At 50.4% G+C, this 13822-nt stretch overlaps 1 protein-coding gene across 3 annotated transcripts in view; it reads left to right on the plus strand.

Moving 5' to 3' along the window:
- Nucleotides 1-12787, plus strand: part of Prkaca (protein kinase cAMP-activated catalytic subunit alpha) — a 23777-nt gene extending 10990 nt beyond the window's left edge. For 2 of the 3 annotated variants that reach the window (XM_021219989.2, XM_029532513.1), the window contains exons 4-10: nucleotides 2827-2925; nucleotides 4534-4616; nucleotides 6772-6898; nucleotides 6986-7081; nucleotides 7206-7328; nucleotides 11121-11285; nucleotides 11615-12787. In XM_021219989.2, the coding sequence (XP_021075648.1) occupies nucleotides 2827-2925; nucleotides 4534-4616; nucleotides 6772-6898; nucleotides 6986-7081; nucleotides 7206-7328; nucleotides 11121-11285; nucleotides 11615-11740 (819 nt within the window). In that variant the 3' untranslated portion in view covers nucleotides 11741-12787. The remainder of the gene's footprint in view (nucleotides 1-2826; nucleotides 2926-4533; nucleotides 4617-6771; nucleotides 6899-6985; nucleotides 7082-7205; nucleotides 7329-11120; nucleotides 11286-11614) is intronic. The other variant, XM_029532512.1, reaches the window with a different exon arrangement.
- Nucleotides 12788-13822: the final 1035 nt, after the last annotated feature.

Below are 13822 nucleotides of genomic sequence, written 5' to 3' on the forward strand. Positions count from 1 at the left end.
TGCTGGGATTTGAACTCTGGACCTTCGGAAGAGCAGTTGGTGCTCTTACTCACTGAGCCATCTCTCCAGCCCCATACCAGAGATCTTTACTGTGTCTTTTCTTCAGTCACTCCACGCTATTATCATTTATTGTTATTATGATTACTATTATTAGATTTTTGAGACAGGGTTTCTCTGTGTGGACCTAATTGTCCTAGAACTCACTCTAAACCGGGCTCAAACTCAAGAGATCTGCCTTCTGTAAAGGCATGTGCTACTATGCCTGGGTCTCCTTTCTTTCACTGAGCTTGGAGTGAGGCTGGCTGGCCAGCAAACACCAGGAATTCACCTGCCTCCCTATACCAGTGCCAGCGTTACAGATGGACCACCACACCTGACTTGTATGTGGGTGCCAAGGGCTAAACTCAGATCCATCCCTTTTTTTTAAAAGATTTATTTATTTATTATATGTAAGTACATTGTAGCTGTCTTCAGACACTCCAGAAGAGGACATCAGATCTCATTATGGATGGTTGTGTGCCACCATGTGGTTGCTAGGATTTGAACTCTGGACCTTCGGAAGAGCAGTCGGTCAGTGCTCTTACTCACTGAGCCATCTCACCAGCCCCAGATCCATCCCCTTTTGTGTGTAGTCACTTTGCTAAGTGAACTATCCCCAACCCCTCCATAAAGATTTTTTTCAAAATTATTTACGTGTGACTGTCTATCTATCTGTCTGTCTGTCTGTCTGTCTGTCTGTCTGTCTGTCTGTGCTTGCGGGCATGTTTATAGGTATCTGTGGTGGCCAGAGTCATTGGATCCCCCAGCAGCTAGAGTCATGGACATTGTGAGGCACCTGACATGGGTTCTGGGAGTCAAACTCCAGTCTTCTGCACGATGAGGTCACACACTTTTGTCATCTGTCCAGACCCATCAAGGTTTCTGACCCCTGTTTGATGCTGACAGTGCTATGGAGCAGCAGCACCAACAGACACCCAGCACAAGTCACAGAATTTCCTTCACCAGAATTTATTTCTGGTTTTGTGTGGCACTGGAAATTAAATCTGGGCCTTTCACACTCTAGGTGCCTGCTCTACTACTGAGCTACCCCCACAGACTAACGAGAGGGATTTCCACATTTTCTAGTCATTCCATGAAAAAAGTGCAAAGAGACAGGTGAGATTCTTTGTTTTCTCCAGTTGCTGGGTGTAGAACTCAAGCCCTCACACATGCTAAGCAGGGCTGCACTGCAGGGCTGCATCCCTGGCCTGGAGTATATTTTAGCCACGTGTTCTAGTTAACCCCAGGCATTTCTATGCTGCCTACCAGTATATGTAAAGGTTCGGTGGTTTTGAGACAAAGTCTTTTTTTTTTTAAGATTTTATTTATTTGTTTGTTTATTTATCTATTTATTATATGTAAGTACACTGTAGCTGTCTCCCGGAAGAGTCAGATCGTTACGGATGGTTGTGAGCCACCATGTGGTTGCTGGGATTCGAACTCAGGACCTTTGGAAGAGCAGTCGGGTGCTCTTACCCGCTGAGCCATCTCACCAGCCCCTTGAGACAAAGCCTTATTGATCAGATCCCTACGTTTAGATTCTGTGTAGCCAAGGATAGCCTTAAACTCGTCCTGATCCTCCTGCCTCTGATTTCCGTGTCAGACTTGGTTGTGCCACCACAGGCTTGGTGGCTGTTGTCGCTGCTGCTTGTTTTGATCACATCTTTAATTGGGAGGTTAGCGAGAGTCCAAAGGGGGAGGCCAGAGGACAACTTTCAGGAGTTGGTTTTCTCCTCCTCCCATGTGGCTTCTGGGGGCTGAGCTCAGGGCGTCAGACTTGGATCAAAGTTGCCTGCCTTGGTTCTGAAACAAGGTCCAGGGTGTCCTCCAAAATTCTTCCTGAATGCCAAGATTCCAGGCATGCGCCACTGTCTAGTGAAACGCCCTGTGGTTTCTTTTTCATTTTAAGTAGCTTTAATGTACTATATTTTACTTTTAGGGTGTTGGGGGGTGGGGGGATGTATGTGCATGCGCGCAAATGCACACATGTTGAGATAGGTCTCATGTAGCTTAGGCTAGTACCTTTGTACAGCCAGATATTTGTTCTTAAAATCCAGATCCCCCTGCCTCAATCTTTCAAGTATACACCAAACCCAGATCATCTTATACTTAGCAATCCATGGAAAGGCAGAAAAAGGTATAGAAGCTGAAAAGATTCCTGTCATGACTGTTCCAGATGTGCCTCAGAGTTCCTGAGGTGCGGTGGGGCTGGCAACATGGCTCAGCAGGTAAAGGTGCCACCAAGCCTGACAGCCTGACCTCGACCTCCAGGATTCGCCTGGTGAAAGGGAAACAGACTTCGTCAGCGCGTGTGTGCCTCCTCGTGCCCAGGCTGCCCCCGAAGAATAGAAATAAACACAAGGGTTGAAAGGACCAGGAATGCCACTCTGTGATCGAGAGCTGGTCTAGCACATGAAAGGGCCTGGGTTTCATGCTCAGTGCCACACAAGACAAAAAAGACTTGCCTAGAAAAAGGGAAGCTGATTTCTAACCCTCCATACCTTTGGGGGCCTCTCTAGTGTCAGCTCAGTCTCCTCCTCTTGCAGGCAGCCTTCTCTGGTTCCCCCTACTTTCCAGATTTTGCCAGGTGCCTCATCTGGGCATCTGTAGCTCCCAGGCTCCTCCCCCAGGCTCTGACCCTCTGTTTTGAGGGGTTCCTGTGCCCACATGGTCTGCTCTGATCTGTGTGGACTCTGAGCCCTCAGCCATACTGCTTCTCTGACTGAGGAAATCCCCAGTCCCAAATCCCTGGCTCTGACTCGCTCTCCCGCCTCTCCTCTCCCGAAGGTGGTGAAGCTAAAACAAATCGAGCACACCCTGAATGAGAAGCGCATCCTGCAGGCCGTCAACTTCCCGTTCCTGGTCAAACTTGAATTCTCCTTCAAGGTAAGGGCCATAGCCAGGGCTTAAGGAGGATAGAAGATGGATGGATCCTAGCCCACTGCCAGGCACAGCCTCCTCATCTCCGAGGCTGGGTCCACCTGCTTTCAAGGAAGAAGATCCTTGGAGGAGGAATGGTAGAAACGGGTGGACCGGGCCCTGGGCCCTCTAAGCTCTTCAGTCAGCCAGCAGGTAGTTTAGTAACCTTAGGCACTTCACCCATCCTGAATGGCCTCCCTCAGAGTCAGCACCCTGACTCATCCCAGGAACATAAACTGCCTGCAAGAGAGGCACCAACCACACTGGGCCTTGCTCTTCTCATCTGGGAAATGGGACCCAGGACAGCCCTCACGCTGTGAGGTCATAAGAGTGTGGAGTTCTTATAGGTGCATAAAAACGTGTGGAAACACAATTCAGAACAGGCGGTCGTCAGAGCTGTCCCCAGAAATTCCCTGTGTAGAAGCTGTACAGCAATTCTTAGTTACTGTTTCTTTTTGTTTTATTTGTTTTAAAAACTTTATTTATGGGGCTGGTGAGATGGCTCAATGGGTAAGAGCACCCGACTGCTCTTCTGAAGGTCCGGAGTTCAAATCCCAGCAACCACATGGTGGCTCATAACCACCCATAACAAGATCTGACTCCCTCTTCTGGAGTGTCTGAAGACAGTTACAGTGTACTTACATATAATAAATAAATAAATTAAAAAAAAAAACTTTATTTATTTTTTAAAAATATTTATTTATTTTATGTATATGAGTACATTGTCGCTGTCTTCAGACACACCAGAAGAGGGCGTCAGATCTTGTTACGGATGGTTGTGAGCTGCCATGTGGTTGCTGGGAATTGAACTCAGGACCTCTGGAAGAGCAGTCAGTGCTCTTAACCACTGAGCCATCTCTCCAGCCCTGTTTGTTTGTTGAGACAGAGTCTCACTGCATACCCCCAGGCTGGCCTAGAATTCATGATCCTCCTGCCTCAGCTTCCTGAGTGCTGAGGTCATAGGTGTGTACTACCATCATGCCCTATCAAGTTTTGTTTTGTTTCTTAGGGTGTTATGAATGGAACCCAGGACTTTGTGTGCAGTAGAGAAGTGCTCTACAGTTGAGCCACATCCCCGGCCCTGTAAAACATCTTTTTGTTCTTTTGGTTGTGAGCCTGTAAGAGTTGAGCTCTTCTCTCCAGTGACCTGTAATGCTCTGTTTTGTTTTTAACAAAGCTTACGTTTTCTTCTTATATAACCCTGGCTGGGCTCAGAGTCTTTGCCCTCGTCGGTAGCCGAGACTCTAGCTGTGTGCTGTCACATCCCACACGCTTTTGTTTGGGGTCCTGCAAGCTCTGTCCTCTGTCTTGCCTGTCTAGCAAATGGTGACACTGAGGCTTGGGACAGTAACTCCTGCAGAGCTGTCGCTGGCCCCGCCCTCACTTCCTCCCCTCGCGAGGGCTGAAGAGCAGCTGCCTCTTCCTGCTCCCAGAGAAAATGCAGTGCTTGAAACATGGACAACTGGGAAGAGAGTTGTCACTGAGGTTTCAATGCCTGCCCCTCCAAGCCACTGTGGTCTTCATATGGGGCCCAGTGTCTGGGGACAGGGCCTTGACTCCCTTTGCCTTCCACAGGACAACTCAAACCTGTACATGGTCATGGAGTATGTAGCTGGTGGCGAGATGTTCTCCCACCTGCGGCGGATCGGAAGGTTCAGGTAAGCACGCCCCGTCCCTGCCACCCTAGGGACCACCAAACCGTCCAGGGACATGTAAGAGTCCAGTGTGCTTAGAAATGGAAAGCGAGCTCTGGGTGTCAGTGAGATTTTGTGTATGTGTGCATGCGTTCTTGCATGCTGTTTGTTGTAGCTGTGTAGCCAAAGCTGGTCTTTGGCTCACAATCCTCCTGGTCTTGCCTCCTGAGTACTGATGTGACAGGCGACTATCATCTCATTCAGCCCCTGCGGGGTTTGTTCCTGTTGTGCTAAGCAATTTGTGATGTTTCAGTCAGCCAAGTTGAGTGGCCAGTCATGGTGACTTAGGGGTCAAAATTGGAATTGGCATGGCTGGGGGTGGAACTCAGTACCATTTTACAAACTCTAGCACAGAAAGGAAAAAAGAAGTGAGATTGCTCTGTGTAGCCCAGGTTAGCCTACAGCTTCTAGTTTGAGTCGTCCCTCAGCTTCCTAGAGCCACAGGAGCCCACCACTACAGCTAACAAGATTTTTTTTTAACTAGTGGATAATTTTATGTAGTTTTAAGTTTTATACTAGTATGTTACTTGGCAAACATGTATCTCTATATATGGGATTATTGTTGTTGTTGTTGTTGTGTTTTTTCTTTTTTTCAGGGGTGTGGTGGTTTGTTTTTTGAGACATGTTTTTGCTGTCCTGGAACTCAGTCTTTAGATCAGGCTGGCCTCAAACTCACAGATCTGCCTGCTTCTGCTGGAATTGAAAGTGTGCTCACCAATACCCAGCTAAATAAATATATCTTATGGATACTAAAGTCCAAACATCTTGTCAAGTGTGGTGGTACACACCTCTAATCCCAGCTCTCAGGATGTCGGAGGAAGGACAGTCAGGAGTTTGAGACTAGCTTAGACTGTTTTGAAAGCTGCTGTGTCAAAACCAAGCAACCATCTTCAAACAGAATCAGAACGGAGGTCTCTGCACCACAGTGAGGCTCGCCAGAGTCAGGGAGGCTCGATCTGTTCTCTTCTTTTCTCTTCGTCTCTGTCTTTCTGATGCTGGCTGGCCTGGGGTTCAGTTCTCCTGGTCCTCCGTGCTTCCTTTTTCCCTAAAGCTCCCAGCCCTTCCATGTTACTGCCTGCTGCCCTGTGACTGCCCTCCGAGCTGGTAACAGTCCACATTTGACTTCCTCTTTCCCCTCAGTTGTCTCTGGGCAACTGCTGAGAGCCACAGCTTGACCTCTCCCCCCCCCTCCTTTTGTCCCCCCTTTTCCCTTCCCCCCCCCCCCCAGGGTTTCTCTTTTAAACTGTTTGTCTTACGAACTTGATCTTTACTTGACTTACAAACACAAGCCAACAAGACCTGTAGTCAGGGTTATTTGTGTTGTTTGTTTGTTTGTTTGTTTGTTTTGTTTTATTTAACTTTGGCTGGCCTGTAGCTTACCATGTAGACCAGGTTGGCCTAGAACTCATAGGCCTCTGGAGTGCTTGGGCTCAAGGTATACATACATCCTTGGCCATTACGCCTGGCATGGTGACTTTTGTTTTGACATTTGTATGTGCCCTGGTGACTTTCTTCCAAAACTCTTGATTATCAGACAGAATTCCCTTAAACCACTTTCTTGAGTAAGTTAACTCCTCAGCAAGGCACCTGTCCCTTCGAAGTCTTCCAGTCCAAGTCTGTTATATCTGAATTTGGGATAGAATTATACAGTTCAGAATGGGGCGGGGAGTGTGGGGCTTGATTTTTGTTGTTGTTGTTTGTTTGTTTGTTTGTTTGTTTGTTTGTTTCATTTTTGACACAGGGTCTCACTTTGTAGTCTGAGCTGGCTTGGAACTCATGATGTAGCCCAGGCTAGCCTCAGACATATGCTAGTGCTTCTGCCTCTGCTTCTCAGGGTGCTGTAGTGACAGATGTGCTACTACGGCAGGCTCCCGAGTTTTTACAATAGAGTTTGGGTCTCTGTCAGGCTGCCTTTGGAATCTTGGACTCATGCAGTCCCCTACCTCAGCCTCAGCCACATGGCGGGGACCACTGGTACATGGCATTCCCAGCCTTTAGTCTACATTTGATTAGCTAGACACGGGGTGTCTTGCTCTGTGGGTACACAGACCCACATGCTGGACCACTTGGGGATGTGATCATATTCACCCACACATCCCCTCCTGGCTTGTCCCACCAGCGAGCCCCATGCCCGTTTCTACGCGGCGCAGATCGTCCTGACCTTTGAGTATCTGCACTCCCTGGACCTCATCTACCGGGACCTGAAGCCCGAGAACCTTCTCATCGACCAGCAGGGCTATATTCAGGTGCCCGCGGCCGGGGGAGGGCACTCGAGGGCACAGTTGGAGCCTGCAGCCCTTCTCTCTACCAACTGTTCATTCTTGTGCCTACAGGTGACAGACTTCGGTTTTGCCAAGCGTGTGAAAGGCCGTACTTGGACCTTGTGTGGGACCCCTGAGTACTTGGCCCCCGAGATTATCCTGAGCAAAGTAGGCACCTCACCAGCCTGCCCCACCCCTGAGGCCTACTCTACCTCACTAGCCCACCCTGCCCCCGAGGAATCACCTCCCTCTTCACCTTGCTTCATCAAGTGGCCCCCCCATCTTGCTCTAGGGCTACAACAAGGCTGTGGACTGGTGGGCTCTCGGGGTCCTCATCTACGAGATGGCTGCTGGTTACCCGCCCTTCTTCGCTGACCAGCCTATCCAGATCTATGAGAAAATCGTCTCTGGGAAGGTGAGGCCAGGATGCGGATTTCAGCTCTGGAAGGAATCAAAATAGCCTGTCACATGTCCTCACAAGGCTGGTTATACTATCACAGGCCTGTTGTTTTAACACAGGAGCCTGAGGCAGAAGGATCTTAAGTTTGAGGCCAGCCTGGGCCACATAGCGATTTCCAGGATAGCATGGGCTGAGAAAATAGTAAAACAGAAAAATCAAGGACAGGGGTCGACGGCTCAGCTATAGAGCACTTGCCCTGAATCTACCATGAAGGGAATAGAGGTGTGGCTCAGTGGTAGAGCAGTAGTCTAGCATGTGTACCCCAGCACCATGCACACGCACGTGCACACACCAATGCTCTGGAGAATCTATTTCACAACTGGCAGGACTGAATCCCCAAGCGTGTCAGGAAGCCGCCCCACATCAGAACTCTGGCTACAGGAAGTGCAGCCAGGACACCAGACCAGAAGAACAAAGCCGTTGTTTCCCAGGTGTTGACCCCAGCCATACCAGCACGACTCCCCTGCTGTGGGCAGGACCTGCAGCTCCGTATTCCTTCCAGATGTAGTCCCCTCAGTTAGCCTGGCATGGCAGTATAGACCTAAAATTTCTGCACTCTTCAGAAGTCCAAGGCAGAGGATTACCACGAGTGCCAGGCCAGCCTGGGCTACAGAGTAAAACCTTGTCTCATGACAAAGACAAAACCCAAGAGTGCCTCTCAGGAGGACTGTCCTTGCCCTCACCACCCATCAGCCCTGGCTCACCCTCTGGCCTTACCTGCAGGAGGGATGAGGATACTGGGGTGCAGAAAGGGCATGTGGTTGGTCTAAGGTTGCACCATGGGAAGCAAGTGGGAGCCTCAGTGGGGGATGGGGAGTGGAGCTGAGGATCACAGCCCTGCCTTCAGCAGCCTTACCTAGCTAGCATGGGAGCCCGGCTGTCACCCCACCTGCTGGCTTCAGCATCTTCTACAACAGCCACCAAGTCTCCATATATGGTTCAAGCAAGTGTGGGCACTGCTGCTCCCCAAGTCCCCATCCTGGGACAAACTACTGGGTGAAACTGAGACAAAGTTGAATAGACTCTGTGAGCCTCATTTTCTCCATCTGTCTGTCTGGGAGGCTGGAAGGAGACAGCGCTCTGTGCTGTGGTCCTTAGGGCACTGTCACTTAGGAGTAGGTATGAGTGCCTCCCATCAGACAGAAGAAAGACAGCCATGTGCTTCTCTGCTTTCATCTTTTTTTTTTTTTCTCTCTCTCTTTTTTTTTCTGTCTCATTTTTTGAGTCAGGTTCTCACTTTGTAGCCCTGGGTAGTCTAGATTTTACTATGTATACCAGGCAAATTCACAGAGATCTGCTGGAATTAAATGAGCCTTAGTAGGTACTTTTTCCCCTAGCATTCTGAAGACTGAGGCAGGAGTATTATTGTTAGGTTAGATTTTGTGACCTGTTACAGAATATCACTCAGAAAAAAAAAAACACAAAATGAAAACTTGAAATGTCCAAGATGGTGGCCAAGAGGGTACAAAAAATTCCATAGAAGATCCTGAGGAAGAAGGGAGGGCATTTTGTTGTTGTATTGAAAACAGAGCCCCGCCAGGCGTGGTGGCGCACGCCTTTAATCCCAGCACTTGGGAGGCAGAGGCAGGCGGATTTCTGAGTTCGAGGCCAGCCTGGTCTACAAAGCAAGTTCCAGGACAGCCAGGGCTATACAGAGAAACCCTGTCTCGAAAAACCAAAAAGAAAAAAAAAAAAAGAAAGAAAGAAAGAAAACAGAGCCCCAGGTTGGACTCCCAGTTCCATACATAATCAAAGTTACCCTTGAACTCTGGGTCCTGCCACTGCCTCCCAAGTCCTGGGTGGACAGGCATGCGCCACCACACATGGCTGGGTATAATCTCCTTCTTTGTATCAATTTACAGTTCCCACAGGCCCTGACTGTTATCTTGTCACACAGAACCCTGGGATATCTGCCCCATGTCATTGAGCCCAGTACAGGCCTGGAGAGGTTAAGGGCCCTGGCCAAGGTCACACAGCACGGGGAGGGCTTAGCAGGGCCCAGTTGGGTTTTTTTGGTCTTTGTTTCTTTCCTTCCTTTGCTTTTCTTGCCAGCCTGTGTTCCCATCTTCATTTCCCCCTTTCTCATTCTCAAGGGAGTTGTTGTTCCCTTCAGTTTTTTTTTTTTTTTTTTTTTTACATCTCTTCATTGTGTTTGTGGCAGTGAGGCTGTGTTTGTGAGTCAAGAACTGGGGTGGGGGTGAGGGGTCAGGAGTCAGGACCTTCCCCAGCCTGTGGGGCGTGGGTAACAAACTTAGATTAATAGGCTCAGCAACAAGTACCTTTACCTGCTAAGCCGTTTCACTAGCCCTTTTGTGCTTTTTGTTTGTTTGATTGATTAACTGATTGACTGATTTATAATAGGGTCTCAATATGTAGCCCTGGCACTCAACCTTCCTGTGTTGTTTGCCTTCCACGTGCAGGAGTGACAGGTTTTTGCCACCACCTCTGGTTCCTAGAAGCTAGTTTTTATGGGTGTAAACCCAGAGGCTGCATGCAGAAATATAGAAGAGCCTTTGGAGGTGCATGACTGGGAGGACCATACAAGCTATTTTATTCAGGCTAAGGAACTATCCTTACTTTAGAAGCCCTCAGAGCCCTCAGAGGAGCTGCCTGAAGGATCGCAGCTGAGGATACAAGTCTGCAGACCTAAGATGGAACCTCTACAGTTCTGTTCCCTGTGACTTTACCCAGAATTCCGAAGCCAGCAAACTAAGGAGGGCATTCAACATGTTTTTTGTTTGCATGGCCCCTGGGCCTAAAGGCAGAGGTCTGTGTATGTTGGGCTCCGACCTGCCCCAGTGTTGTAGTGCTAACTCCAACAAGCCATCTCTGTTTATATTTTACCTACTTTAATTTGTGTGTCTGTATGTGCGTACGTACACATGCGTACAGTACCCTTGGAGGCCAAAGGCATTAGATCCCCTAGGAATGGAGTTACAGGTGGTTATAGGCCAATGTAGGTACTGGGAATAAACCAGGACCTTTGCAAGAACAGAGCCATCTGTTGGTGCAGCAATGAGTTTTTTGGGTTTTTTGAGACAGGTCTTATTATGTAGCCTTAGCTGGTCTTGCCATATAGATCAAGTTGGCCTTAAACTCACATCACAGAGATCCATCTGCCTTGGCCTGGATGCTGGATTTGAGACAAGCCATTGTTTTGTTGTTTTTTGAGTGTTTTTCCCCCTTGTTTTTTTTTTTTTTTTTTTTTCCTTTCTGAGACTGGGTTTGTTTGTTTGGTCCTGGCTATCCTGGAACTCCCTCTGTAAACTAGACTGGCCACAAACTCACAGAGATCCACCTGCCTTGGCCTCCTGAGTGTTGGGATTAAAGGCATGGGCCACCACTGCCCAGCCCCTCAAGCCTTAACAGATCCTCCCTGTAGGCCTATTAGATAGAACAGGTCCAGTCTGCCAAAGTGCAGTGGTACATACTCTACACTAGCACTCAGGAGGCCAGGAGACAGGATCATGTGGTTAAGGCCAGTTTGAGCTACACATTAAGATCCTTTCTCACCCAGTATGTTGGTGCACACATTTAATCCCAGAACTTGGGAGGACAGGTGGGTTTCTGAGTTTGAAGGCAGCCTGGTCTACAGAGAGTTTCAGGACAACCAGGGCTACACAGAGAAACCTTGTCTGGGGTGTGTTAGAGGAGGGGGTGGGAATTGTGTCAAAAATGGAAAAGGTGGCATTCTGGACCCCCCAAAGCCTATGAGCAGCACCCCACTCGTATCTACACCCCTTCCAGGTGCGGTTCCCATCCCACTTCAGCTCTGACTTGAAGGACCTGCTGCGGAACCTTCTGCAGGTGGATCTCACCAAGCGCTTTGGGAACCTCAAGAACGGGGTCAATGACATCAAGAACCACAAGTGGTTTGCCACGACTGACTGGATTGCCATCTATCAGAGAAAGGTGGGCTTCTTTTTCCCATACCCAAAGTGGGACTTACGGCTTGGATAACATAGACAGCCCATTGAATTCCAACAACAGAAGGCTTCCTGGAGCTAGTAAGGGACTATATACATGGGGGATGCTGGGCTCTTCTGGCCACTTTGTGGCCTTAGACAGGAAATACCCTCTGGGAAATGACTTCCATTTGATGAATTGGGTTGCAGAGAAGACCTTAACGTTGAGCTCAGGCCTGGGTCACAGCAAGTGTTGTTTGAATATTAACCATTCATTTTTATTGTTGTGATGGTAGGCCAGCTAATGTGCTCTGGGTGGTTTTGACCCCTGTCCAGGTGGAAGCTCCCTTCATACCAAAGTTTAAAGGCCCTGGGGACACGAGTAACTTTGACGACTATGAGGAGGAAGAGATCCGGGTCTCCATCAACGAGAAGTGTGGCAAGGAGTTTACTGAGTTTTAGGGGTGTGCTTGTGCCCCTTCGGTTCTCTTTCATTTTCTTTTCTTTTTCTTTCTTTTTTTTTTTTTTTTTTTTTCTGTTGGGGGTGGGAGGGTTGGATCGAACAGCCGGAGGGCCCTAGAGTTCCATGCATCTAATTTAACATCCACTCCACACCCCCAGGGTTAAGGAGAGCAGGAAAGCCAGATACTGGGAAAGGGGCAACATTAGCTGCTCCCCCTCTCCCTTCTCCTCCACCCTTCCCTGCCTGTTTTCAATGAATTTCTTAGCTCCAGCCATACCCAGTCTTGCTGGTGTATCCAGGGACAGGGTACGGAAAGAGGGGCCCAAATTCAGCCTCCTCCCCTACACCAGCCCTGGGTACTAAGGATGAACAGTAAAGCCGGCCTTCTCTTCCCTGCAGCCCTATCTGGAAAGGGAGATTTTATGACCTGCTGGAGGGCTGCTTGCCAGTGGGTTCTTTTTTTTTTTTTTTTTTTTTTCTTCATTTAAATTAAGTTCCACCAGTGCCTCCCACCCTCCAAATTGTCCCACCCTCCCCAAACACCCTCCTCACTAAATCCTAAATCCATTCTGATGAGACCCGGGTAGCCAACTGACTCTGTCAAGGAAGGAACTGGGCTTGGAATCTCGCCCTGAGCTGCTAGCCTCCCGGCCCCCCTTTCCAGTGGTCTCATGCCAATTGTCCTGTGCATCAGCCCCCTTAAGAAGCCCCCCCATCCTGGGCGCCTCGCTTCTAGCTTAGCTGTCAGCTGTCCATCACCTCTTGCTGTGCGTCCCCACTCACTGCAACCCCAAGTCTGACTGTGCTTTTTCTTTCAATAGAAAGGTGGGGAGCTGCTGGGGAAATTACCCCATTCATCCCTGTGTTTATCCCTCTCGTAACTTCTCCCCAAAAGGAGGAGCTCTCAGGCCTGGGTGGGGGCCCCGGGTGGACGAGGGGGGCCGTTCAACCTGTGTGCTTCGAAGGATGAGACTTCCTCTTGAACAGTGTGCTGTTGTAAACATATTTGAAAACTATTACCAATAAAGTTTTGTTTTAAAATAAAAGTGTCGCTGGTATTCCCGACTTCGATCACACCCTCGGGGTGTTGGAAAAGGGAATTTCGAACCTCAATGTCCAGGTTCTGGAGACCCCGGCCTCGGGATCTTGGAGAAACCAGGTTTAGCAGGAATTCCTGTACTTCCTCCGCCTGGCCAGAGAAAGGAGGGGTGGGGTGGGCAAACTGTCCTTTGACCCTGAGTTCGGGGCCCTCAAATCTGCTCCCACCCCTACTTCGGTCTAGTCCATAACGGAGAGGGCCCACCCGGACCGGTTCGGCCAAACAGCAGCAGGATTAGCAGGGTAGGAGAAAAGGGGAGCCCCGCGCGCCCCCAAGCCCTCATGTAGGCGCGGCAGGGCCGCTGGTGAGGTCTCCGCGGCTCCCCAGGAGCGAGGCGCGTCCGGCCGCGGCGCGGCTAGTTCCCGGTAAGTGCGGTCCCGAGAGCGCTGCGCGCGGAGAGGCGTGGAGAGGGGGCTGGGCGCCGAGGACGTCTGGGTCCCGCGCCCAATGGCTGGAGGGCGGCCGAACGCCGCCCGCGCGCCCCGCCCGCCCCTGTCCCCTCCCCCCTGGGCTCCCCTCCCCCTCCCCCGCCCGCCGCGCTCCCCGCCCCCGCTCCGGCGCCAACTCCGCGGCGCCTCCTTAAAAAGCGCGCGGGAGTTGTAAGGGGGGGCCGGAGCGAGCCGGAGTGAGCTAGAGCGACGGGTACACGGGGCGGGCGGGGGCCCGGGCTCCACCTTAAAAGCGGGCGCGTGGGGGTGGGAGGGAGCGAGGAAGGCGGGCAGCGGGGGAGGGCGAGCAGGAAGGGGGGCCGGAGTGTCCCGGGCGCAGGGCGCGCGTGCGGCGGCGGCGGCGGGGAGGGGCCGGCCGCGCCGCGCTCCCCTCCTCCCTCCTCGCATCCCCGGCCCCGCGCGCGCCCAGCAGAAGCGGGGCTGTTGTGTGCGTGCGTGCGAGTGAGTGAGTGTGTGCATATTTTTTTCCTCTTTTCTTTCTCTCTCACTATTTTTTTTTCTGTCTCTCTCGCGCGCTCTCCTCTCTCTCGCTT

This window comes from Mus pahari, chromosome 20 (genome assembly GCF_900095145.1).
Source record: "Mus pahari chromosome 20, PAHARI_EIJ_v1.1, whole genome shotgun sequence".
Classification (NCBI taxonomy): Eukaryota; Metazoa; Chordata; class Mammalia; order Rodentia; family Muridae; genus Mus; species Mus pahari.